This window comes from Oryctolagus cuniculus, chromosome 11 (assembly GCF_051225735.1).
Source record: "Oryctolagus cuniculus isolate XC-2025 breed Fujian yellow rabbit chromosome 11, ASM5122573v1, whole genome shotgun sequence".
In the NCBI taxonomy this organism is placed as follows: domain Eukaryota; kingdom Metazoa; phylum Chordata; class Mammalia; order Lagomorpha; family Leporidae; genus Oryctolagus; species Oryctolagus cuniculus.
Window position 1 is genome coordinate 71111645 of NC_142877.1, and position 26958 is coordinate 71138602.

At 46.6% G+C, this 26958-nt stretch overlaps 2 protein-coding genes across 3 annotated transcripts in view; both read left to right on the plus strand.

Moving 5' to 3' along the window:
* Positions 1–4690, plus strand: part of NUP107 (nucleoporin 107) — a 42072-nt gene extending 37382 nt beyond the window's left edge. The window contains exons 27-28 of the mRNA XM_008256765.5: positions 3502–3669; positions 4321–4690. Coding sequence (XP_008254987.1) covers positions 3502–3669; positions 4321–4428 — 276 coding nt within the window. The 3' untranslated portion in view covers positions 4429–4690. The remainder of the gene's footprint in view (positions 1–3501; positions 3670–4320) is intronic.
* A 6188-nt stretch (positions 4691–10878) lies between these two features.
* Positions 10879–25411, plus strand: SLC35E3 (solute carrier family 35 member E3). 2 transcript variants are annotated; one of them, XM_002711320.6, is made up of 5 exons: positions 10879–11690; positions 12506–12616; positions 16841–16999; positions 20322–20404; positions 22203–25411. In XM_002711320.6, the coding sequence occupies exons 1-5, from the start codon at positions 11289–11291 to the stop codon at positions 22387–22389; spliced, it is 942 nt and encodes a 313-aa protein (XP_002711366.1). In that variant the 5' UTR covers positions 10879–11288; the 3' UTR covers positions 22390–25411. The 2 variants fall into 2 exon arrangements, with proteins under 2 accessions (XP_002711366.1, XP_089164785.1); XM_089308659.1 differs by lacking the exon at positions 20322–20404 and having other exon boundaries at positions 11011–11690; positions 24959–25411.
* Positions 25412–26958: the final 1547 nt, after the last annotated feature.

A 26958-nucleotide genomic window follows, 5' to 3' on the forward strand; every position in this document is an offset into this window, starting at 1 on the left:
CATAAGAAGGTAAGTTGTGTGTGTGTGTGTGGAGAGAGAGAGAAACAGTGGCTCTCTCTGCCAAGCTGTCCATTTAAGTAACCTAGGGAGCATTAAAAAAGAAAAGAAACAAGGCTTCTTTAAAAGATTCTGGCTTAATCTGCCTGAGGTAGGGCTGGGATTCGTTTTAATCACTTGAAGTGTTTTAAGTGTAGCCTGCATTGAGAACCAGTTACAAAGGTATTAAATACCATCAGGAAAGCACGAATCAGGTGTTTTCTTAGATCAGGAAAAGAGAAGATTCCTTCTACCTAGAGGGGGTTTGGACAGGATACGTGAGAGATGTAGCATTTGGTAGAATTTGGATGGGCTGAGTTGGGCGAGGAAGGATCCTGCAGGTAATCACAGGAGGCCTGAGCACAAGTAGCTCTGCTTGCCTCTGCAGACAGACATCCAGGGAAACCTGGAAACGTGGGGCTCTTGGGTGTTTGGCGTGTTAGTTTGTACTGGGACCATCCACTGCTGCCTTCCCAAGAGCAGTAGCAGGGAGCGGATGGGAAGCAGAACAGCCGGGCCCCCAGCAGATGCTCTGAGAGGGGACATCAGCATCACAGGCAGCAGCTTTACTCACTGTGCCACCGTGTATGCCCCAGTAACCTACAGTCTTCCAACTTTGTTGAATATGAGTATTAAACCAAGTAAACATCATTAAAATACGAGGGGTCTTCAAGAAGTTCCCTGAACTTATTTACTTCCATTTGAAGTGCCCTTGCATCCTTATCATTTGTTCAAAGAAATATTTTCTGGATTAGTTTTGAAGAAATGATTGACACTGAATATTGATTTCTTTAAAAAGATTTATTTATTTGAAAGACATCCTGTTCAGCTGCTTTCCCAAGTGCATTAGCAAGGAGCTGGATCGGAAGCAGAGCAGCCAGGACACAAACCAGGACTCTGTATTAGGATGCAGCTGTTGTAACCCACTGTGTCATAATGCCACTCTCTCTTCTTTTAAAAAGAAAAAAAATTATTTAAGAGGCAGAGAGAAACAGCAGAAACTGTCTGTCTACTGAATCTCTCCTCAGATTCCCACAGTGACTTGGGCTGGGCTGGGCTAAAGCTAGTGGCTGGGATCTCGATCAATCCAGGTCTCCTACATGGGTGGCAGGGACCCAACTGCTTGAGCCGTCACTGCTGCCTTCCAGCATCTACAGTATCAGGAAACTGGAGTCAGGAACTGACCCCAGGCATTCCGATGTGAGACATAGGTGTCTCAACTGCTAGGGCAAACACCTGGCTCCACCATAGTTCTGCTCTTGACATACAAGCCCACACAGGGTTTTCTTTTACCATCGCCCATCTCGATTCCTGCCGTTCTCCCCACACGGTGTTCCAGCATTCTGAACCTCTTGCTGTTCTCTCTCTGCTTAGCATGCTCGATCTGTAAGTGCATGGGTGGCTCTCTTCTTTCAGCAGTCTAGTCAAATGTGGGAGGCCAACCACCCTGTCTTGTATATATATAAACACACCTGTCACTTGCTGTCTTCTTGTCCTGCAGTCACATTCTTCATTGCACTTAGTACTTTCTGTATTTCCAGCCTTGTTAGAATGCCACCCTCAAGAAGGAAGCGATCTTGTTTTCTTCATTTCTGTGATCCTGGCACTTGAAATAATGCCAAGCACAAAGAGGTTTTCAGTAAGGCTTTAGAGGAACAGTTCCTCATTGCTGGAATGAACACATTGTCTTCAGATTCGGGATTCTGGTAGTGTCAGCATAGGTCAACTGCTGTGACTGCATATGGCTTAATGAGTGTTTCTCACGCAGAAGGCCTTATATATTCCTGCTGGGTAGAATTTTATGTATGTGCAGGCCATTTCAGAGCTTTTGTTCATTCAAATGAGAAAAAAATCTGAGGTTCCATCAGAGAAGTTCATTCCCTATTTCTTTTGGCAGGCATGATTCTGGGTGGTTGATAGCAGCCAGACTGCTGGAATGAGAATCATTGTGATTAGCCTGCAGTGCATCCTGATACTGTAATAACAACAGCATTAGGAGGAGCAAGTGACACAATCTAGCCTGTGAGATGAGATCATTAACAGGCAATAAGGAGTCTCAGGGCCAAGGGCACTTAGTGTGTTCTCCCACTCCTTAGATCAGTCTGTGGTTACATCTCTGTCTAGCAAAATGGCCATTATTTTTGGTTCTGATTTTTGCTGTAGTGTTATCTAGTCTCTTATCCCTTTTATGCATGTTTTTATTCTACACAAGCAAGTTTATTAGAAACACAAGTTCAGAAGCATTTTATTTTCATGATTACACTGTGTTCTCTGTGGTATACTTTATTCATCTTCAGGCTTTTTTGCTATAAAATCCTGTTCTCTACATCCCATGATTGAAGCTCTGCCTTATAAAACCCTGTTTTATTCTTTATTCTTTTTTTTTTTTTTTTTTTTTTTCGACAGGCAGAGTTAGACAGTAAGAGAGAGAGAGACAGAGAGAAAAGTCTTCCTTCCATTGGTTCACCTCCCAAATGGCCGCTAAGGTCGGTGTGCTGCGCCGATCCGAAGCCAGGAGCCAGGAGCCAGGTGCTTCTCCTGGTCTCCCATGCGGGTGCAGGGCCCAAGCACTTGGGCCATCCTCCACTTCCTTACCGGGCCACAGCAGAGAGCTGGACTGGAAGAGGAACAACCAGGACAGAACTGGCTCCCCAACTGGGACTAGAACCCGGAGTGTCGGCGCGATTAGCCTAATGAGCCACGGCGCCGGCCCTCTTTATTTTTTAAGATTTATTTATTTATTTATTTGAAAAGCAGAGCTACAGAGAGGCAGAGAGAGAAGGAGAGGTCTTCCATCTGCTGGTTCACTCTCCAAATGGCCACAACGGCCAGAGCTGAGCTGATCCGAAGCCAGGATCCAGGAGCTTCTTCCGGGTCTCCCACGTGGGTGCAGGGGCCCAAGGACTTGGGCCATCTTCTACTGCTTTCCCAGGCCATAGCAGAGAGCTGGACAGGAAGTGGAGCAGCCAGGTCTCGACCAGCACCCATATGGGATGCCGGCACTGCAGGCGGTGGCCTTACCCAATACACCATAGTGCCAGCTCCTGTTTTATTCTTAACAGGCATGAAAAGCTTTAGAAAAATGTCTTAGCTTCTGCCTGTTTTGGCTTAGATTCAGGAAAGTTGTCCCTCAGTGTCCTTTGGGGACTGGATCCAGGACCCCCTGCAGATACCTAAGTCCACAGATCCTCATATCCCTTATTCCATAAAACAGTACAGTATTTGCATCTAACCCCAATACGTCTTCCTGTAAATTTTATGTTATCTCTATATTATAAACCTAATAGAAGTGCTCTGTAAGTAATTGTCACATGGGGATACGACAAGGAGAGAAATGTGTAGTCTCCAGTTGGCTAAATCCACAGCTTTGGAACCCATGGACATGGAGGGGGCTGGCTTAGTCTTGCTGCTTTATCGGGCTGCTTTGGCTTGTGGTTGTTGAAGTGCCTGTTGGTGTCCGTGTAGGATGCTGAGGAAGACCATGAAAGAACGCACCAGATGGCTTTGCTGAGAAAGCTCTGCCTGCCCATGCTGTGCTTTCTGCTGCACACCATCCTGCACAGCACCGGCCAGCACCAGGAGTGCCTGCAGCTAGCAGATATGGTGTCCTCCGAGCGCCACAAACTGTATCTGGTAAGTGCTGGAGCGCGTGCAGCCTGCAACTGGGATTCCACTCTCCTCCGCTTTGTGAAGGTGTGTTTGCGTTTTTCAGTTGCTCTTGGGTTTTCTGAAGGTAGTGGTCCAGTTTTAATATGTGTGCTTTCTTCCTCTGAAACATGTATATGCATTCAGCAGAAGCTAGAAGTTCTTTGATTTTTTAAAGTTTTTATTTCTTTATTTGAAAGGCAAAAGGACAGAGAGAGGGAAAGAGATATCTTCCATCTGCTGGTTCATTCCCCAAGTATCTGCAGTAACCAGGGCTGGGCCAGGATTCTGGAATTCCATCTGGGTCTCCCATGTGGGTGGCAGGGACCCAAGAACTTATTGGTCCGTCATCTGTTTCCTCCCAGGCACATTAGCAGGAGGAAGCCTGATTGAAAGCAGAGGAGCCAGGACTCAGACCGACACTCCCAGATGGAATCCTGGTGTCCTAAGCTGTGGCTTACCCACTGCACCGGAACACCCACCTAGACGTTATAGACCAAGAAAAATAGTCCCTCAGCTTCTCTGACAAGGCTGTGGTCACAAAATCCTTCAAAAGGAACTTCTTGTATGAAGCTAGTAATTGATTAGGTAACTACAAGTTCATATTTTCATCATTACTTTTTTCTCTTTTAAAATCAGGTATTTTCTAAGGAAGAACTAAGGAAATTGCTGCAGAAGTTAAGGGAATCCTCGCTGATGCTTCTTGACCAGGGACTTGATCCTCTAGGATATGAAATTCAGTCGTAATTCGTCCAAGCTTTGTATGCCTACTAATTTCCAGGGTGAATGGGGAGGTTTTTTTATATATATATTAAAATATACATATTTGTAATTACGGGATTTTCTTTTGCATCATTTTGGGAAAAGATGTAAAATTTAGACATTTGAATTTTGTATTTTTCAGAATATTATGGTAACACTTTGAAAATTTAATGTATTATATCAGTATTTCCCTAATTGTGTTTTTTAATAAAAGCATATAAAAATTAAAATATTCTGATCTTACAAATTCAAGAATTGTCTATTATGTAATAGGGAACTTAAATTTCTTGTGGTTTTTTTGCTATAATTTTAAGTACACTGGTATCTTAAAATTATAAAGAAAATGGAAAGTAGATTCATTTTCAAGTTGGGTACATAATTTATCGTAAAATTTAATATAAAATTAATCATAACATTTTTAATTTTTTTTAAAGACTTATTTATTTATTTGAAAGTTAGAGTTACACAGAGAGAGGAGAGGCAGAGAGAGAGGTCTTCCATCCAATGATTCACTCCCCAGACGGCCGCAACAGCCGGAGCTGCACTGATCCGAAGCCAGGAGCCAGGAGCTTCTTCCGGGTCTCTCACGTGGGTGCAGAGGCCCAAGGACCTGGGCCATCTTGTACTGCTTTCCCAGGCCATAGCAGAGAGCTGGATTGGAAGAGGAGCAGCTGGGACTAGAACCAGCGCCCATATGGGATGCTGGTCTTCAGGCCAGGGCGTTAACCTGCTGTGCCACAGCGCCGGCCCAACATTTTTAATTTTTAAATATGGAAATTAAGATGAATGTAGCAAGAGTGTTTTCAAAATAATACTATGCTTTTATTTTGAAGATATATCTACTTATTCAGCAAATGTATTGAGATCGGTTGGAGCATGTAAGTCTTGGTACACAGTAGGCACTGAACACAGTGGGAAATACAAAATGAATAAGATCTATTCTAGCCCTCCAGTGGGGATATATATGTGTGCCATGTGATATACTGTATAAAAATAAATGTAAGATATGCTATTCAGATCTGAGCTGGAAGAAACTATCTCCAGCCAACAGATCTCTGAGCAACAGCACTGGGGCTGAGATTTGAGTAAGGTGCTGAATTTTCCAAGATAAAAAAATAAGACAGAAGGAGAGTGAGCTCCTATAGATGAGGAGTCAGTATGAGAAAAGCCCAGAAACAGTAAATGTTGGGCATGTTTCTGAACCAGCAAATATGCTGAATTGGCTAGCATGTGGAGCTTATGAACGGGAGGTAACTAAAAGAGAGAATGTGGTTGTCATAGAAAATATGATCTTACTGAATAAGATCTTTAAAAACTTAAAAAAAAAAGAGAGAGAGAAGAGAAAAAGAAAAAGATGCCCTGAATCTTAACTCCCAGAGCTGGCTTCTGATCTGAGTCACCTCGGCGACGTCTGGCTCTGGCAGCCTGGGCTGGGATCACAGAATCTGTTTAAATACAGCATACGCATGCTGCAGGTGATTCTAATCAGCTAAGCTTAGGGCAGTCTGCCTTAAATCATGGATGGACGCCGCTGTTCTTTATGTACCCAACGCAGACAGTAGTAGTTGACCACAGCAGTGTCCCCAGATATCAGTTGGAAAGGGATATGGAGGCAGTGTGGACTCTGCCTCAGATTTTATTGATATTAGCTAAAGTGATTGAGAGATAGAAATTTTTTTTGAAGATTTATTTATTTGAAAGTCGGGAGTTACAGAGAGGCAGAGACAGAGAAAAAGAGGTCTTCCATCCACCACTCCTTAGATGGCCACTATGGCCGGAGCTGTGCTGATCGGAAGCCAGGAGCCAGGAGCTTCTTCCAGGTCTCCCATCCAGGTGCTGGGGCCCAAGGACTTGAGCCATCTTCTGCTGCTTTCCCAGGCCACAGAAGACAACTGGATCGAAAGTGGAGCAGCCGGGACTTGCACTAGTACCCATATGCCAGTACTGCAGGCAGCGGCTTTACCTACCACACCACAGCACTGGTGCCAAGATGGAATATTTTACTTAACAAAACGTCTCTAATTCTTGCATTTTACTATGCCTTCATTGTAAAAATTTTAAAAAAATTAAAAAGAGGTGGAGTAGCATAAACTGATATAAAAATGTGAATCTAACGAAACACTGGATTGGGGCCGGCGCTGTGATGTAGTGGGCGGTGAGGCCGCCACCTGCAGTGCCAGCATCCCATATTGGCGCCAGTTCGAGACTTGGCCATTCCACTTCCCATCCAGCTCTCTGCTGTGGCCTAGGAAAGCAGTAGAAAATGTTCCAAGTCGTTGGGCCCCTGTACCCACATGGGAGACCCGAAAGAAGCTCCTGGCTCCAGATTAGCACAGCTCCAGCTGTTGCAGCCATTTGGGTAGTGAATCAGCAGATGGAAGACCTCTCTCTCTCTCGCTCTCTCTCTCACTCTCTCTCTGCCTTTCAAATAAATAAACATTCTTTGGAAAAATGTTCTATAACAGCTAAAAACTGGAAATGATCTAATATGCATCAATAGGAGAATGGCTAAACAAATTACAGTATGTTCATACATAAGAATATTACTGAGCTATATAAAAAGGAAAGAACTGATACTGCGTGTTCCATTTATATGAAGTTCTAGAACAGTCAAAAACTGTTTAAAAATAAAAAAAATACCCAGTATCCTTTTTGGAGCAGAGGAGGGTTTTCCAGGAATGTACACAGGGAAATCTGTGGTAAACAGAAGAGTGTGGGTACAACTGTTTGTCAGAGGTTGTAGTTAGGATTTACACATATGAATGAAGGTAAATTTACCTTTGAAAAATCAAATGGAGGAGTTTGGAGTGGGTTGAGATATGAAAGAAACATGAATGGCACTGTTGAGACCAGACAAGGGGAATAGGTAGGCTCCCTCTACTATTTTAACTTTGTGTAAGTTTGGAGGACTGTGGGCTGCGGGCCAGAGAGATCTAGATTTGAATTTTCCTTTCATCCCATTTCATATGCACAGTACCATCCCTGAACATCCTTTTTGACATCCTTAAGTGAGAATAATCATCACATTTCAGGACTGTGGTTGGAATGAGGGCTCCTGCACTGTAGTGGAGGTAGAGAAAGCCACTTAACCAAACCCAGTTGCCTAGAGAGGTGCAGGATTTAAAACACTGGAGAACTGGAGGCAATCTCAAAGCTGGGGTAGTCCCAGGAAGGTCTGGAATGGCAGGATTAATAGACATAACCTAGTAGGCTGCTAGAATGCATTGTAAATATTTTTTTTAATTTTCATTTTATTTGAAAGAAGGATCTTCCATCTGCTGGTTCACTCCCGCAGATGACTGCAACAACCAGGGCTGGTCCAGGTTAAAGCCAGGAACCTGGAACTCCATCTGGGTCTCCCATGTGGGTGGCAAGGGCCCAAGCACTTGAGCCATCATCTGATGCCTCCTAGGGTGCACAGTAGCAGGAATTAGCAGGAAGCTGGAATTGACAGGAGAGCCAGAACTTGAACCCAGGCACCCTGATACGGGACACAGGTGTCCCAGGTGGTATCTCCTGGATCCTGGCCTCGGCCTGGCCCAACCCTAGCTGTTGTGGTCATTTGGGGAGTGGACCAGCAGATGGAATTCTCTCTCTCTCTTTCTCTGTCTCCCCTCTCTCTCCTCCTCCTCTGTAATTCTGACTTTCAAATAAAATAAATATTTAAAAAAATTTTGCAATGGAGTTAACATCTTTATAACCCATCATAAGTTGAAAATACACTTACTACACCTAACCTACCAAACATCACAGCTGAGAAACACAGCATACAATACAGTATGATTATTCATACAGCCAGCTGGGAGCTGTGCCGGCTGCCACCTGCCACCATCAAGAGAGTGGCCTACTGAACATCACTAACCAAGAAAAAGATCCAAATTCAAAATTCACAGTTTAGTTTCTTCTGAATGTGTATTGCTTTCACCATTGTAAAGTAAAAAATTTTTAAAAAATTGTAAGGGATCATCTATATTTTTCAAATATTAGAAATACAGGAAAGTAAGGATTTAATTTATCATCCATGCTATGAGCGTCTAAATAATGACTAGGAGAGAATGAATTGAGAAGGTCAAATGAAGACAGAGTTCCTAGGCTGTTAACTGGGGAAACATTGGAGGTAAGCATTGTAAATCCTAAAGTCAGCCGGACTGCCATTGATCCAAACTGGGAGGGAGGGTGGCAATATAAAGCTACAGTGGACAAGGGATCTAGGGCAGTGAGAACTGGGAAAGCTTGATGACATCATAGGTTTGGTGGCATCATGATAAGAGCACATGCAAGAGAGAGATCAGGGAGACTATAAGGAGAGCTAGCATTTACATTCCCTAACTATTCATTCTCAATTTTTAGTTTAGGAATCATATCCTTGGGGCTGACACTGTGGCTTAGCGGGTTAAACCACCACCTGCAATGGTGGTATCCCTTATGGGTTCCAGTTCAAATCCCGGCTGTTCCACTTCTGCTCCAGCTCCCTGCTAATGCACCTGGGAAAGAAGTGGAAGATGGCCCAAGTGCTTGGGCCCCTGCACCCATACAGGACACCTGGATAAAGCTCCTGGCTTCAGCCTGGACCAGTCCTGACTGTTGAGGCCATTTGGGGAGTAAACTAGCAGATAGAAGCTCACTCGCTTGCTGTCTCCCTCTCTCTCTAACTCTGCTTTTCAAGTAAAAAAATCATATCCTTAAGGGCAGTCATTTGGCCTGGTCACTAAGACACACATGTTCCGTGTCAGATGGAGTTCCTGGGTTCAATATCCTGCTCCTGCTCCCCTCATGTAGACCCTGGGAGGCCTGAGGATGGCTCACGGTGACTGGGTTCCTGCCAACCACATGTGAGACCTGTCTTGAGCTCCAGCTCCTGGCCTCTGCCCCAGGCCCAACCCTGGCCATTGCATGCATGGGACACTTTCCTTCTCGAGTAAATTAACTGGAAATGTTGAGAAAGGAATCATTTCCCTGGAGAAGGATTTGACCTCCCCTTCTGAAGTTTAAGTCGGGTTCTTTTATTATACAATCATAGGACCATGTTCTGTCATCTCAGAACACTCATTTATCAGGGCCAGTCTCCCTCCAAGTTCTATAGGAGAAGGTATGGTCTGTGTTTACTTGCCACTGTCTCCCAAGTGTCAAGTACAGTGCCAGGCACATAGCAGGTGCTCAGTAAATATCTGAATAATTCTTACACCAGAGAGAACATTAAGACTGTCATACTACTTAGGAATTAAGGATGATGAAAATATTACATTGCCTTTTGTATATAAAAATTTATTTAATTGGAGGGGGGCAGAGAGAGAGAAATCTTCCACCTGCTGATTTACTCCCCAGGTGGCCACATCAGCTAGGGCTGGGCCAGGCCAAAGCCAGGAGCCAGGAGCTTTTTCTGGGTCTCACACATGGGCGGCAAGGTCTCTCTGCACTTGGGTCTTCTTCCACTGCTTTCTCAGACCATTAGCAGGGAGCTGGATTGGAAGTGGAGCAGCCAGGACACAAACAGGTGCATATGTGGGATGCAGGTGTTGCAAGTAGCAGCTTAACCTGCTAAGCCACAACGCCTGTCCCTTCATCACATTTTTAAAAGATTTATTTTATTTACTTGAAAGGCAGTTAGAGGGAGAGAAAGAAGCAGAAAGACACAGAAAGAGATTCCATCTATCCACTGATTCACTCCCCAGATGGCTGCAAGGTTGGGGCTGAGGCAGGCAGAAGCCGTGAGCCTGGAACTCCATCCAGGTCTCCCACATGGGTGCAGGGGCCCAGGACTTGGGCCATCTTTGGCTGCTTTCCCAGGTGCATTATCAGGAGGCTGGATGGGAAATGGAGCAGCTGGGACTGGAATCAGAGCGGCTTAACCCGCTGCATCACAACTGGCCCCTTCATTGCGTTGTTGAAGATAAGTCATATTTGGCTTTGGGGACAGTAAAGAACGTCATTCTCATACATGCACCAGTGTGAATATCAATTTGCAGCAGCTTTCTGAAGGCTGATTAGGTGGGACCATATACCCAAAGTTTGAAGCCGCTTTCAGCTCTAGAGAGTTGGACTGGCTGGCTGATGCTGGTAAGGTGCATTGTTAAGCCTCTTACGAGGGAAAATAATATCGTGGTAATACAGGAAAATGTTCACGGAAGTATTTGGGGTGAAAAAGACGTGGCGACTGGAATTTAATCTATGGAAGTAAAAATTTTAAGCAAACATGCCAAAATACTGCTAAGATCTCCATGATGGGTGTATGAAGTCTCATCATACTATCTCCTTACTCCTTTGTCTGGATTTTTTAAATGTGTAAAAGTATGTTTTCCATAAGTCATGCCTGTCCCTCCAGCGACTGAACCTGCTCAACCTAACGCTGATCAGCTGCCCAGCTCACGCCAGCAATCGGGTCAACTGACACACGGGAAATCATCAGACAAAAAGGAAGGGGCCCAAGCCTGGCGCACTCAGCCTGCGTTAGGCAACCAACGGGTAAAGGACCAACATGCTAGGAACTGAGGACGCGCTGCCCCGCGCCCAGAGCCATACGCGCCTGCGCAGGCGTAGGGCCCGCCCAGTCCTCGGCTCCGGGGCGGAAGCGCGAGCGCCCTGAGTCACGTGGTCACGCGCGGAGAGGGGCGGGGCACGAGACGTGCTGCCGCGTCCTCGGCGGGTCTGAGGGCGGTGGCGGAGCATGAGTTTGCCGCCGAGGCTGGTGCTCGCTGGAGATCCGAGCGGTGCATGCTTCTTCCCGGTCGCACTGTGAGGCAGCGGCGGTGGAGGGGAAGAGCAACCGGAGGCAGGCCGGCGCCCCGTCTCGGAGGCTGGACAGCTCCGGGTTCGCGGGGGACGCCGCTCCTCCGCCGGCGGGGATCATGGCATCGCTGGCGGACAGAGTGCGGGACCACGGGCGAATCGCCGCCGGGCTTCTGTTCAACCTGCTGGTGTCCATCTGCATCGTGTTCCTCAACAAATGGATCTACGTGCACCACGGCTTCCCGAACATGAGCCTGACCCTGGTGCACTTCGTGGTCACCTGGCTGGGCTTGTACATCTGCCAGAAGCTGGACATCTTCGCCCCCAAAAGTCTGCCGCCCTCCAAGCTCCTCCTCCTGGCCCTCAGCTTCTGCGGCTTTGTGGTCTTCACCAACCTCTCGCTGCAGACCAACACCATCGGCACCTATCAGCTGGCCAAGGCCATGACCACGCCGGTCATCATAGCCATCCAGACCCTCTGGTACCAGAAGAGCTTCTCCACCAGGATCCAGCTCACGCTGGTGAGTCGCGCCGCTTCCCGAGGACAGCCTTCCGCCCCGGGAGATTTGAACGCGCCGTTCAGCCTTGGGCCGCTCTCCCGAGCTCTTAAAACGCACACACGGCCCGCACTCTGTGAGCCTGTGCACTTCGGGCTTACCTGGGGAGGGGGGAGAGCCACTTGGCCCTCTGCTGGGCTCTTTGCCCAGAGCGGTGTACGTGGGTGCGTGTTAGGCGATTGCCATTGGATGGAAATCTTTAAATGCTGCGATGGCTAACAAGCCTGTATCAGAATTTCCGCAAAAGTTCAGACTGAAAAGCTGCCCTCATCCCCAGGAGAAGCAAACAATATTTGATGAAAGTGGAAAAATTTAGTATAAATTGAATGTCTCAGAATGTGTCTGCAGCCGCATGCTACAGAAGCCCCTGTATCTGTAAATAAAAGTCGATGCAGTGAAATAATTACCACACTTAGTGGCTTCTAGCATTTAAGCCTTAATGCTTGTGTCGTTACACGTTTATACTCCCACCGTGTTCAGACACTCCTGTGTGCCTGCACGTGGCATTTTCTTCAGAAGCACAATGCAGAGCTTCTCATTATTTTACCCCAAGTTAAAAATAGAATTAAATTGTGAACATCAATATAGAATGATCATATTTCACATTTAGGAAATTGACAATCGGTTTTCCCAAGTGAAGAAAAGAAGACATGTATACAGGTTCATTCACTGTTTCCCAGTTATGTGTTGTGTGATTAGCCTTGTAAGAAACCGTGAAAGGATTGCTTCATTCGTGTCTCTGGTGTTGACTCTGAACATTTACCTCTTTTTCTTTACAGATTCCTATAACTCTAGGTGTAATCCTAAATTCTTATTACGATGTGAAGTTTAATTTCCTTGGAATGGTGTTTGCTGCTCTTGGTGTTTTAGTTACATCTCTTTATCAAGTGGTTGGTAATTTTTCTTTTCTTTATGTGCCTTTTTAGCAGATTTCGTAAATTTTGAAGCTGTATCCCAAGGTTTAGAAAATGCAGTATAGAGACAATAGACTGTTGGGAAGAAAGCATAATTGCATAAATTGTCTGGCTCAAGGTGAAGAGAAGAAAAGAGACAGAGAAACTTGGGTGTGTGATGCTCACCAAACCCCTACCTGTTTGTAAGTGTATGCTACCCGCGCTTAACAGTCTGAGTTTGGGGTGAAACCGTGCTATTTTTCTGGGAAATCTTTAAAAATGAGTCGTATGAGTTTCTATTTCCTGCGTTCATTAGTTACAGGTGTCATTTACTCTTTCATTATCACGTTGCTGTGAAGGAGTAAGTACACTTCCAGAAAGTTGAACGGGAAAAGAAAAATGAGAATTGGAGATTTCTTTGCCTGAAAAACTGTGTTGCTGTTACAACTTGTCTATTGGCCACAGTAATTTGTATCAGTAGCGTAGTTCAGAGCCGTGGATACTTCACTTCTTGACCTAGCACAGTGCCTTGTCGGTAGCAGGCATTCATTAAAAACTTATACCTGGGTTTACTTCATTCCCATCAAATTGCAACAAGTATGCTTTTTGTTTCTTAGACAGTGTATGTGTGTGTTGGGGGGTGCAATGGGTTGGTTTAGTGCACAGTGAAACAGTAACAGTATTCTCTCTATACTGAAAACCTTGGTCTGGAGATTCTGGGTGTGCCTGCCTGGGGGAAGCTGGAGCCAAAATGTACATACAGCCAGTTTTGCTTTTCTCACAAGCCTCCTGTGCTTGTAGAGTGTGGCGGGTTTGTTAGGAATGTTAGGAGTTAGTAGTGCTGCCCTGGCCTCTCCCTTTCTGCTGGTGATCATTTCAGAAGCACTGTGGTGAAAACACACTGCAGTGGGATAGATGAGTGTGTGGCAGAGAAGCAAGGTAGGTAAGGGAGCAGGGGCGTGGCAGGATGGAGGACCCATGCCTGTTGTTCCTCGGCTCCGTGATATTCCGTCTTACTACAGAGAATGATCAGAGGAAGCTCTGCTTCATGCTTTAAGAAAAAACTGTATGAGGGGGCACTTTAATTTTAAATTAAATTTAAATTTTAAATTAAAACTCTGAGTTTAAATTTTGTTGCTAGATACAGTAAGTATTTGTTGTTATTAAATACACCTTTTTTTTTTTTGCCAATGTGGGTTAAACACTTATTAAATATAGCAGGAAATTTAACTTTTTGATATTAGTGTTTCTTATAGTCTTTACTTATAATTTGAATTCTGAGTACTCACTGTCCATGTCAGTATGATTTTTTTTAACAAGATTTATTTTATTTATTTGAAAGGTAGAGTGACACAGGGAGAGAGAGAATCTTCCATCCTCTGATTCACTCCCCAAATGGCCACAACAGCCAGGGAACTCCATCTCTGTCTCCCACATGGGCGCAGGGGCCCAAGCACTTGGGCTGTCTTCCACTTCTTTCCCAGGTGCTTTAGCAGGGAGCTGGGTTGAAAGCTGAACAGCTGGGACTTGAACTGGAGCTCCCCTATGGGAAGCCACCTTTGTACATGGCAGCTTACCCTGCTGCACCATAAGCGCCGGCTTGTTCACACAGATCTCGAGATTGTTGTAGAGGATTTGCATCCCCCCGGTCAGTATTTGAAGTGAGTATGATGGAGGAATGATTGTGGGCTGACTGAGGCACAGAGGTTCTACTAGCAGCACACAGTGAAAGTGCTATTGCAGAATAGGTGTAATTTCCAGAAATTCTTTTGAAAGAGAGTTCTATCTGCCCATTGTATCTGAGTGTAGTTTCTAGGATCTTTCTTCTTAGAGTGGCGGGGATATTAAAAGCAGTTAAAAGAGCTGTTAGCTTTAGATGTAGGGAGATGGTTGGCCTTTTCATTCATGAAAGAGAGCTCTTTTGCTCTGTTCGCAGTCTTGGGAATACGAAGACCAAAAGGAGCTGTAATACAGCAGTGTAGAAGCTAGTGTAGACATGGTGAGGCACAGTAGGCTACCTCATCCGAGTCTCCCACGTGTGGGCGGCAGGGGCCCGAGTACTGGAGCCATCACCTGCTGCTTTCCAGGGTGCATTAGCAGGGAGCTGGGTCAGAAGCAGAGGTGGGACTTGAACCTAGGTACTTGGATATGGAACGCTGAAGTCCAGGTGTCGGCTTAACCGCTGAGCCCCAGTGCCCACTCCAGGGAAGGGTGTCTGCATTCTGCAGGCACTGGGAAGGAGTTTAGATAAGGGGGGACCTGCTCATTGCTTGTATTTAAGAAAAAGAACCCTGGTAGCCATGAAGCATGAGTGAGAGCGGGGTGGCAGGGCGACAGAGCAGTTAGGAGCCTCTCCACGCTCAAGGGGCGGACAGGGGGCCTGGCCAGGCCGCAGGCGTGGACCTGGAGAGGTGGGGCACTGTGGAGACGTTGAGGCGGAAAGAATTAGAGGAGGCCCTGACTCCTGAGCTGCCGAAAGAAAGGAGCCCCACCCCTGGGCCTGTCCTTGCCTACTGAGCCCATCTGTGGGAAGAAGGCAAGTGTTGAATTTACGCACCTCCCAGCAGGCTCTCTCAGGGAGGGGGGCCGGGAAGCCACGCAGTGAGGGCACTCAGAAATGGAGAGCTGAAGAAGGAAGGCCAGGCGGCTACTCACAAATAGCACGCGAGGGGCCGGCGCCCAGGCCAGCGGTGAAGACGCCGGCATCCATAGCCTGGCTACCCCATTTCTGACCCAGCTTCCTGCTCCTGTGCCTGGGAAAGCAGTGGAAGATGGCCCAAGTGCTTGAGCCCCTGCCTGCACGTGACAGACCCAGGGTTCCAGGCTCCTGGCTTCACCCTGACCCAGCTGTAACCATAATGTTCATTTGGGGAGGGAACCGGTCGATGGGAGATCTGCTCTCTGTGTGTGTCTCTTCCTAAAAATAAAGAAAAATTTTTTTAGAAAAAAAAAATGACATACGGGGGGAGAGTACAAATTCAAATAAATAAATCTTAAAAAGAAGAAGAAGGCAGGTTCTTGCTAGAGAAATTTGCAGGCTGTGCAAAAAGACACAGCAATGCTCTGTGGATGTGGCCGTTGGAGGCGATGGTGCCTTTAGGAGACCATTTGGGGGAGGCAGACCAAGGCCAGGCTGCCCCGCAGAGACGCAGGGACGGGTGGCCCCCGCCACCTGCAGAGGCTGAGGAAGGGGAGGCGGGCGAGCTGACCTCTGCATCCGAGTCCACTCCCTGCTGTGCCCCAGGAGCAGGCGGCAGAAGAATCAGTTCTTTGTCCTTCCTAGTCACGGAAGACTCTTGGACCAGGCAGGCAGGAGTAGGGTTCCAGGGGCCTGCTGCGCTGGTCTTGGCTGGGTTAAAGTCCATGGGCATGGAGTGTGTGTCCCAGGATACCTGGCCCGCAGGTCAAGGGGGCTGCAGGAGAAGCCGGCACCGCTGCTCTACGCGCCATGTCCGCTCATACAGACCTGTCAGCACGCTTCCCAGCCCACTTCCAGGCCTGCACCAGTGTATCTGGAGGTTTGCAGGATACAGTCTTTCAGATCTGCAGCTCTCCGGTGTATCAGGATATATTGGTGGGACACAGAGAGTGCCACCCCCAAAAAAAAAAAAAAAAAAAAAAACAAAAAAAAACAACAACATGCACAGAGAGGTGAAGAGAGGATAATTTCTTCTTGCATCCATTGGGCTCTCTAAAGAGCCTGGAAAGACCACACACCTTTCAAGCCACACACATTGGCAGCCACCCTGCAGTAAAACCAGGGTTTCTGTCTGTCAGTCATCCATCTCTAGCTTGCCCCACCCCAGGTCTTGCTTTTAGAACGAATTGAAGGCTGGCACTGCATCTGTATTGCTACCTATCCCCTAGATCCCCATTCCTGCCTGATTTTCCCAACATCGCTGATGCTTGTGGGTCCCTCGAGGCATTTGCTTTCCCTAGTTCGGAGGGCTCAGGAGGCAAGAGAGAATTTTTTTTGTCCCCCTCTAAGGAATGAAGAAGGAAACAGATGAGCAGAGATGGGATTTCGAGAGCTCCCGTCATGCCCCGTGCTTGCAGGGCATGCATCTGGCTGGTTGACCTTGGACATTTTGGAGAATACTTAGGCATCCCCTCTCCCCCCAGCCTGCACCCCGTATCTCCGTGTTTGTGGCGGGAATGGCATCTTTGCTCACAAGCTAGTGTTTCTTTCATGCCTGACTGGTTTTATCTTGTACTTTTCAGTGGGTTGGAGCCAAGCAGCATGAATTACAAGTCAACTCAATGCAGCTGCTCTACTACCAGGCTCCGATGTCCTCGGCCATGTTGCTGGTGGCTGTGCCCTGCTTTGAGCCAGTGTTGGGAGAAGGGGGAATATTTGGCCCGTGGTCAGTTTCTGCTTTGGTAAGTTCTGTGTGCTTTGGTACCTAAGAAGCTCTGCAATACTGGTTCCTCCATCGTTCATGCCGTTTCTGGTTTTCGTCACACCATCTCAGATCCACACTCGCATCTGATCTTCAGAGTCACTCTTTCGGGAAGGCAGGAAGCATTCATTTTCAGAAGAAGAAACTAAGGCACAGAAAGCGAAGGGATTTGCCCAGGTGTTACAAATCAAACGTGGAATTACCATGTTTACCCAAATATGCAACAGGTCCAACTCCTGCAGTCCTCTTAAGACTACACTGACTTAAAAACTCGTAAAACCAGGGCCTAGCACTATGGGTTAAGCTGCTGCCTACGATGCCAGCATCCCTTACGGGCACCAGGTCAAGTCCCAGCTGCTCCACTTCTGATCCAGCTCCCTGCTAATGTGCCTAGAATAGCAGTGAAAGATAAGTCAAATACTTGGGTCCCTGCACCCACATGGGAGACTCAGAAGAAACCCCTGGCCCCTGACTTCGAGCTGGCCCAGCCCTGGTCATTGCAACCACTGGGGAGTTAACCAGCAGATGGAAGATCTCTCACTGTCTGTCTCTGTCACTCTGCCTTTCAAATCAGTCAGTCAATCAATCTTTAAACAAGCAAACTGGTAAAACCAACATGGAATAGAAAATGTCTTCAAAAATGACATGTTTTCTTTGGGAACATAAATTTGGTTTAAACAATAACAAACACTTTGTCTAAATTCATTTCAAAGATAGAAAATTATTTCCCAGTGTTTTATTTAAAGATTTATTTATCTATTTGAAAGGCAGAGTTACAGAAAGGCAGAAAGAGAGAGGTCTTCCGTCTGCTGGCTCACTCCCCAGATGGCTGCAATGGTCGGAGCTGCGCCAATCAAAGCCAGGAGCCAGGAGCTTCTTCCGGGTCTCCCACGTGGGTGCAGGGGCCCAAGGACTTGGGCCATCTTCTGCTTTCCCAGGCCATGGCAGAGAGCTGGTTTGGAAGTGCAGCAGCTGGGACTCAAACTGGCACCCGTATGGGATGCCGGCACTGCAGGCGATGGCTTTAAATAACATGGGATCCATGTGAGCAGACTGGTGTGTGTGCGTATGTGTGTGTGCGCGCGTGCAGAGGTGCAGCCTGTTGGCCCCTGATCTCCGCACATTGGTTTGTTCAGTGACCCATGAACGCACCTGTGCTTCTGTGCCTCCACCCTTGACCTGTGCTGTTCCCTACCCCCTTTCTTGAGTCTAGTTGTGCTAAAATGATCTCTTCTGCATGGTCACTCATATTAAAGCTATCATCTCTTTGCCTGTTTCTGAGGTACAACTCAAGTCTCGTTTTTCCAGCTGTAAATCGCACGCTGCACCAGGTGCCTGGGAGCAGCGGAGCAGAGTGGGGGAAGAGCAGGACACCACCAGCAGACAGCCTGGGGCTGAGTCTCAGCGCTGCCACTTAGAGGCGGTGGGGTTTTACTCAGGCAAATGAGGTCACCTTTCTGTAAAAAGGAGTAACGTTTTTACACCTACTTCATGGGCGTGTGTGAGGGTTAAACGGGGTAATACAGGTAAAACACGGAGACTATAGCACTTAGCGTTAGGCAAGTGGATGCCTTGATTATTAGAATTTCTATTAAAGCCTCAAGTGGTCTCTAAAGTCTTTGAGGGCAGGAACTTTGTACATATTTTGTTTCTCACAACGCTTGGCCCAGTTCTGTAGACATCTAATGAATGCTTATTTAATTTAACTAAGAATCAAAATGAGCATTTCAAAAGCGAAAAATCTAGAGGGCTATATCCCAAGGGGTTAGCGAATGGGGGTAGCTGAGATTTTAGGAATTCCTGGACCTTGCGGCGCCGGCACATGGTTCTAGTCCCCGTCGGGGCACTGGATTCTGTCCCGGTTGCCCCTCTTCCAGCCAGCTCTCTGCTGTGGCCCGGGAGTGCAGTGGAGGATGGCCCAAGTGCTTGGGCCCTGCACCCCATGGGAGACCAGGAGAAGCACCTGGCTCCTGCCATCGGATCAGCGCGGTACGCCAGCCGCAGCGCGCCAGCCATGGCGGCCATTGGAGGGTGAACCAACGGCAAAGGAAGACCTTTTCTCTCTGTCTCTCTCTCTCACTGTCCACTCTGCCTGTCAAAAATAAAAAAAAAAAAAAAAAAAAAAAAAAAAAAAAAGAAGGAATTCCTGGGGTAGATGTTTAGCAGTTAAGATACCTGCCCGCCACATCAGAGTACGTGGGTTCAATACCCAGCCCTCGCACCTGTACCCAGCTTCCTACTAATGTGCAATCTGAGGGGCAGCAGTGATAGCCCGAGTAATTGGGTTCCTGCCACCCACATGGGACACATGGATTGCGTTCCCAGCTCTCAGCCTTGTTCTTGGCCCAGCCCCAGCCATTGTGGGCATTGGGGAGTAAACAACAGATTAATAATAATAAAAATAAGTCCTTATACACTTTTGCTTATCTTTATTTTCTGGTTTTTCCATAATTTCTATGTTTTGCATTTTTATGATAAGAAATTAGTGGGGCTGGTGTTGTGTTGTAGAGGGTAAAGCCACTGCCTGCAACACAGGCATCCCATATGGGCGCTGGTTCATGTTCCAGCTGCTCCACTTCGATCCAGCTCCCTGCTGGTGACCTGGAAAAAGCCTTGGAAGATGGCTCAAGTGTTTGGGCCCCTGCTACCCATGTGGCACACCTGGATGAAGCTCCTGGCTCCTAGCTTCGGGCTGGCCCAATCCTGGCCAATGTAGCTATCTGGGGAGTGAACCAGCAGATGGAAGATTCCCTCTCTCTCTCTCTCTCTCTCTCCCTCCCTCCCTCCCTTTTTGTAACTGCCTTTCAAAATAAATTTATTATCATTATTATTATTATTTATTTTGAAAGGCAGAGTTACAAAGAGAAAGAGGCAGAGGCAGAGAAAGAGAGACAGACACAAGTATCGCCCATATGGAACACTGGCACTGCAGACAGTGGCTTTACCCACTACGCCACAGCACCAGCCCCAGTAAATAAATATTAAAAAATGAAAGAAATCATTGCAAAATATTTTTGCTTTAGGTGGATAAGAAAAATGAATCTAGAGATTCACATACAGAGACAGGATATGGTTATAGAATTTTCTATTGACTTTTGTGGACAAAATTAATTTCTAAACACTATGCATTCTGCTCTTTTACTCCCAAATTCTTGCTGCCTCACAAATTAATCCTTTCTTTTTCTAATCTTGTTCTTAATGGTTGATGTCTGGGTTTTAAAAATGCCTGATGAAATGTGTGTCTGTGTGGTGACTGATAACTGCCGTGCCCTACTTTAATGATCTTTTCGGTTTCTTTGTAGCTCATGGTTCTGCTGTCTGGAGTAATAGCTTTCATGGTGAACTTGTCAATTTATTGGATCATTGGGAACACTTCACCGGTCACGTATCCTTTTCAAAATGAAATGCATGATCTCCCATGGTTCCCAAAACTGTCACACTTATTACCTCATTCGAATTTCATACTAACTACTGCACAGCCTCAATTGAGTTGCAGGAGTTATTTTTCGTCTTTTACTCGATCTCTTTCCACACTAGAGTCTTTCACATTTTAGAAAATATGATTATGAGCTAAGGAAATGGGTTTTCTTTCTGTACCAAGAACATTCTTGGATTTTCTTAAGGAAAGTGCAGGAAAAAGCGGGTCTCCTTGGGAGTGGCAGGAATCCAGTAACCTGAGGCATCACTGTACCTCCCAAGGTTCACTTTGGCAGGAAGCTAGAGTCAGGAGCCCAAGCCAGGAATCCTTCTTAAGGGGGAGGCTAAGAGAACTTGTAAATATGCACATGGGCGTGTGTTTGTGCATACACATGTGTTTGTTTTTTAAATGAACATGATTAGCCAAACCTTTATCCAATACCAAGTTACTGGCAGTGTGCTAGATTAGCCCATGGACTTTGTAATTAAATACATCTACCCATCTGGACTCCAATTCTGCCACTTAACACTGCGGGGCAGGCGGATGACTCAGCAGTTAAGACATAGCTTGGGGGACAGGCATTGTGATTCAGCAGGTTCAGTCACCATTTGGGACACCCACTTCCTGTATCCAAGTGCCCGTTCCACATGGCAGACCTGGATGGAGTTGGTGCCTGGCTTTAGCCTGACCCCACCCCCAGCTGTTGAGTGAACCAGTATATGGGAGATTTTTTCCCTGTCTGTCTCTCTGCCTTTTCAAGTAAATAAGTAAACAACTTAAAGTAAATAATTAATGGAAGAAAGAAAGCCTGTGTAATCAGAGGCCAAACTACTGAAATCCCTGAGCCTAGGCTGGATGTGTAGTGTGGCAGGTTCAACCACATCCCTACAGTGGCTGGTGCAGATCTGCTGTCTGATCCAGCTTCCTGCTAACGCACGTTCTGGGGAGCGGGTAACTGCTCAAGCACCTGAGTCCCTGGCATCCCAGTGAGAGACCAGGGTGGCGGTCCCGGCTCCATCCTGGGCCTGGATCAGCCCCAGCCATTGCAGCTGTTTGGAGAGTAAACCAGCAGATGGAAGATTCATCTGTGTCCCTTATCTCTCACTCTGTTACTCTGCCTTTCAAATAAATAAAACATTTTTTTAAAAATGGGAGCGCTTATAAAAAGCCTTTACCATGGTCACGTGGGTCACATGGTCACGTGAGCCTGCGGTGAAGCTCAGTGCGCAGCCGCAGTCCGGGGGTGTCAGGTCGGAGTCCAGCACAGTGCCTGGCGTGCAGTTGCTGCTCAGTGTGACCCCCTCCCCCACTCTCCCTCTCCTCCCAAACTTAAGCATACCGGAAGTGTTGCACTGAGTCAGCTCCCGGGCAGCCTACATGTCTCATCGCAGGTGCCAAGAGACTACTACTGGAAGTAGAGCTATAAAACGTAGTCATCAGAGGGTCTACAAAGTATCTCCTCCGGGCCTCCTGCTGAATTTCTTTCCTAGCCTCCTTTGGAGAGGTCAGCCGGAAGAACGGAGGCAGTTTCTTGTCATTGCTGGACCACTGTGGGGGAAGCCAGGAGCGACTCAGCGTTTCTGTGGCTGCCGTTCCTGTTGTACTGTAGGTGGGGTGGCTGCCAGGGAGTTTCTGTCCTTGCAGCTCTTCCAGCTACGGGAAGCCCGGATGTGTGTGCGCGCGAGTGGGCACTTGCGTATATGCGTGTATGTACCAACGTATTATCGAGCTTGTTAATCCTTTGTATCCTTAGCCAAAACCTCAGCTATAACATGTTTGGACACTTCAAGTTCTGCATTACTTTATTTGGAGGATGCGTTTTATTTAAGGATCCGCTGTCCGTTAATCAGGGTCTGGGCATTTTATGTACATTGTGTGGCATTCTCGCTTACACGCACTTCAAACTCAGTGAACAGGAAGGAAGTAAGAGTAAACTGGCACAGCGTCCTTGAGTGTCTGGGCAAAGTGGAAGCTGCCCCGGGGATAAAAAATGTACAGTGTGCAAGTTCCTTTCAAAGGAGAATAAGGAATTATGGTGCCAAATTCGATGACCGATTTGCAAGAAGTGATGCAAAGGAAATTTTATTCACAAATAGGACTTTTTTTTTTTAAAGAACATTTTCCTTTCCTTTTAAATGTAACTCTCTAAAGCCAAAAAGGTTTATGCTTTCTTTTGAAGATGATTATATGAAGTAGGTGGGGTGGTTTGGTTGTACCGAGTAAGCACATAACAATGACAGTTCTGACGTAAGGACAAGGGAGCTGTGTGACAGTACTGTGTGTGTGTAAGTTTGTATGACAGCCTACAGATGGTGGCTTTGTGGGGTTCCTACGCTCCTAAGGACATATGGGAGTCTTCTGCTTGCTAGTCGATGCTTTTCCTTTCCCAGGGTGAGATGTTTTACAGCTCTGGTCAAAGTGTTCAAGTCAGAACTGAAACCTAGCATTTCTGTTTTAGTTTCGTTTTTTACTTTGCTTTAGTTGGAATTTCTGATTATTTCATTTATAGAAATGAAATATCTATAGAAAGCAAAGTATAATATAGAAGATGATCATTAGACAACGCTTAATTCTCAAAGTACTATTTTTCTATAGGAAATGGATGTCAGAAGTCAGACATTATAAAAAAAAAACACTACCGTTTTATAGGTCTTCTCTTGTTTTTGGGCTTTCAGTGGATTCTGGAAAGTCCATGTGGAGTTAAAAACCAAAATAACACTGGTTATTTGAACTGGCTCAGAGAAAAGACTGTGGATGGGATGGAGCAGGTTTCTCACGATCCCAGGAGCTGCCTTCCTGGCTTCTCTGAGCATTTCAGGGTGATCATGTCTTCATCTCACCTCCCTCCCCCGCCCCCAGTGTGTGTGGCATCCCTGCGGCGGCGTGATTTTCAAGAACTCCTTTCTAAAGTGACCGAGGAAGATCATTACGCTGCAAGTGAGGGCCATCACCCTGCAGACCCTGGGCAGAAACTCCGTGAAAATAGGAGGAAAGGTGTGGAGGAAGTGAAAAATCAGTTAATATTTAACTGGTTCTATGAGTTTTTAAAGGGATAATTTTTTTTAATTGGAGTGCAGGGTCTGACACTGTGGAGTAGTAGGTTAAGCTTCTGCCCATGGTGCCAGCATCCCATATGGGCACCGGTTTGAGTCCCAGCTGCCCCTCTTCTGATCCAGCTCTCTGCTATGGCCTGGGAAAGCAGTAGAAGACGGCCCAAGTGCTTGAGAGACCCGGAAGAAGGTCCAGGCTCCAGGCTCCAGGCTCCTGGCTTCAGATCAGCCCAGCTCCAGCCATTGCAGCCATTTGAGTAGTGAACCAGTGGATGGACGATCTCTTTGTAACTCTGCCTCTCAGATAAATCTTTTTTAAAGTATTGGAGTTCAAGAGAAATCCAAGATTTCCACTTAAGGAAATCTAGTGCCACCTATTTAATGGTGAACTGTATTTCTGCCTTCGGATCCTTGACATTCAGACATTAAAAGCAGTTGTTGATAATCTCACAACAAATTGATCAAAACCATTCATTATTTTGTAATAAGTAATTCCTTTTCCAAATATCGTTTATAAACTCTCGATGAGAAAATAGCTTAAGATGACAAAGAGCTCTACATGTATGATGCTCAATTCTGTTATGTGTTGTTTATCACAATAAAAACACCCACAGAGACATCGTTTAGATTTGTAGGATTTTTTTCCCCCATGGCCTGTTTAAAATGAAAAGTCTTGCTGAATATCTATTTTGAAGATTTGTGGTTTGTCAGTCCATCTGTCTATGATTAGTATACTCGGGTTTCTGTATTTGCTTTACATTTTCTTTGGTTTTCTCTGTTCACAAAGGTACTTTTTGTTGTCCGGAACAATTTGTGTGTTCCATAGGAACTCCGTGCATCACGTTTGTGGTGTATGTTTAAATCAACGTGAAATTATTTCTCCAGCTCCCGAGAGGAGTATCTCAGCACAGTGAGGATCATTTGCTTTCCATGCACTGCAAATCTGAGGGAGAGGGCTAAAATGAACGTGGGGTGGCTGATAAATGCCTGGTGTGCAGAGGACTCCAGTGAGGAAGCTGGAGTGAGACACAGCAGGGCGCACGTGTGGAAGGCTGGTAAACGTTCTCTGTGCGCATGGCATCCCACTGAAAAGGAGGTTCTGAAGGAAGACACCCTGTGACGGGAGCCAGCAGAGGCCGGCGCAGTGCTCTGGAGGAAAGCGTGTTTCTTGCCAGTGTCACTGCACTGATTTTTTCATCCTGCGTTCAATGACTGACGCTCAGTGTTGAGCACCTCTTGCTTTTGCCTTTGTGTTGCGCATCAGAGCCGCTGGGGTAGGGGAGAGGTGACTGATTTCGCTGGCCGGCGCAGCACCCAGGGAAACAGCTCCGTCTCCCTGTAAGATAGCAGACAGCAGAGATCTGTGGAGTGAAGCAAGCTCTCTCCTGGTTCTTTTTTTTTTTTTTTTTTTTTTTTTAAGTATTTATTAAGCCTTGTGGCTTTTGTCTTCTCTTTTTATAACTGATTTCAGAGCAGCAGCATCCATCAAGCATTCCGCCTTCACTCTACCGGTAAATACTCGTGCCGTGGATGACCGTGCAGGCCAGCCAAAGGTAGAAGTCTAATCTAGAAAATGAAAGGGCTGGCGTTGTGCTGCGGTGGGATTGGCCACCACTTGGGACGCCTGTTTGCCATCTCCAAGTTCCAGTTTAAGTCTCGGCCGCTGCTCTGCTTCTGATCCCGTTCCCTGCCAATGCACCTGGGAACCAGCAGTTGATGGCTCAAGTACTTGGAGTTCCTGCCACCCACAGGGGAGACCCACATGGAGTTCCTGGCTCCTGGCTTCAGCTTGGCCCAGCTGTTGCAGCCACTTGGGGAGTGAACCAGTGGATGGAAGAACAGAAGTTCTGTCTGTCTTTGTCTCTTTCTCTCCCTGTCTCAATCTGCCTTTCAAATAAGTAAATAAATCTTTTTTAAAAATGGAGAACATGTTCATTAATGTATTCTCTTTTTTTGTCCCCAAATTTAAACTGGATTAAGCCTGCCTACATTGAGAATATAATCATAATTTCATTTACTCAACAGATTTATTGAGCATATGCTTGGTGCCAGGTATGTGGTAGGCACTGTGGGTATTAAAGATGGTGCTTTTAGACAAAGGTAGTTTGTCTTCTTTTCCTTATGATCTTAAGGAATATTTGTCTTAAAAGATAGATACCGAGCCGGCGCTGCGGCTCACTAGGCTAATCCTCCGCCTTGCGGCGCCGGCACACCGGGTTCTAGTCCCGGTCAGGGCGCCGGATTCTGTCCCGGTGGCCCCTCTTCCAGGCCAGCTCTCTGCTGTGGCCCGGGAGTGCAGTGGAGGATGGCCCAAGTGCTTGGGCCCTGCACCCCATGGGAGACCAGGAGAAGTACCTGGCTCCTGCCATCGGGTCAGCGCAGCACGCCGGCCCAGCGGCCATTGGAGGGTGAACCAATGGCAAAGGAAGACCTTTTTCTCTGTCTCTCTCACTGTCCACTCTGCCTGTCAAAAAAAAAAAAAAAAAAAAAAAAAAAAACAATTAAAAAAATGAAGTGAATTTTTGTTATAAACTCCAGTAAACGTTAAAGGGAACCTTATTCTCTGTAAGCAAACCAGAATCTAGCCAAGGCTTGTCAGTGAGGAAGCTGTCCATAGAAAGGTAGGCTGAGCTGACATCTGGTGGATGATCAGAAGTTAGCCAGGCACAGGGAGGGAATTGCATTCTAGAAAGGGGGAACAGCACATACAAAGGCCACTGTTCAGAGGAATCATGATGAGTTTACAGAAATGCAGAAAGGATGGATGAGGCTTGGGCTGGAATGGTGTGATATGAGCCTGGCAAGCTTAAATGGGCCTCAGCCCATAGGATGGATACCTGTACACGGTGCTAAAAGTCTTCACTAAGGGCAGGGGGGAGTGTTGCGAGCATTGCTACAGCCAGCCCCTTAGATATGAAATAATTGCCATAGAAACAGATGCCAGGAGATCCAGTGGGAGACAGCTGTAGTGGGAGATGGTGGTGTGAAAGAGTAGTGGTGAGAAAAGTGAATATTAAGAGAACTTAGTAGGTGGGATCAACTAGATCGCAGGTGGATCACACATGGAGGATTTGGGAAGGGCTGAGGTCAAGAGTCACATGTTGTGGGGGTGGGGTGTCTGTCTACCTGTTAAGGTACTGTGTAGGCTTCCAGATCCCACATTGTCGTACCTGGTTTTGATTCTGGCTTGAGCTCCTGGCTCCAGCTCCTGGCCAGTACAGGCCCTGGGAAGCAGCGTTGACAGTGCAAGTAGTTGGCTTCCTGCCAAGCGCGTCAGCGACTTGGAGTTTCCAGCTCTCGGTTTCAGCCCTGGCAGGGCTGTTGTGGATATCTGGGGAGTGAACCAGGAGGTGGGAACTCTTTCTCTCTGCTCCTGTATCTCTTTCTCTCAAACAAAGTTTTTTTTTTTCTTTCTTTCTCTTTCTTTCTTTCTTTCTTTCTTTCTTTTTTTTTTTTTTTTTTTTTTTTTTT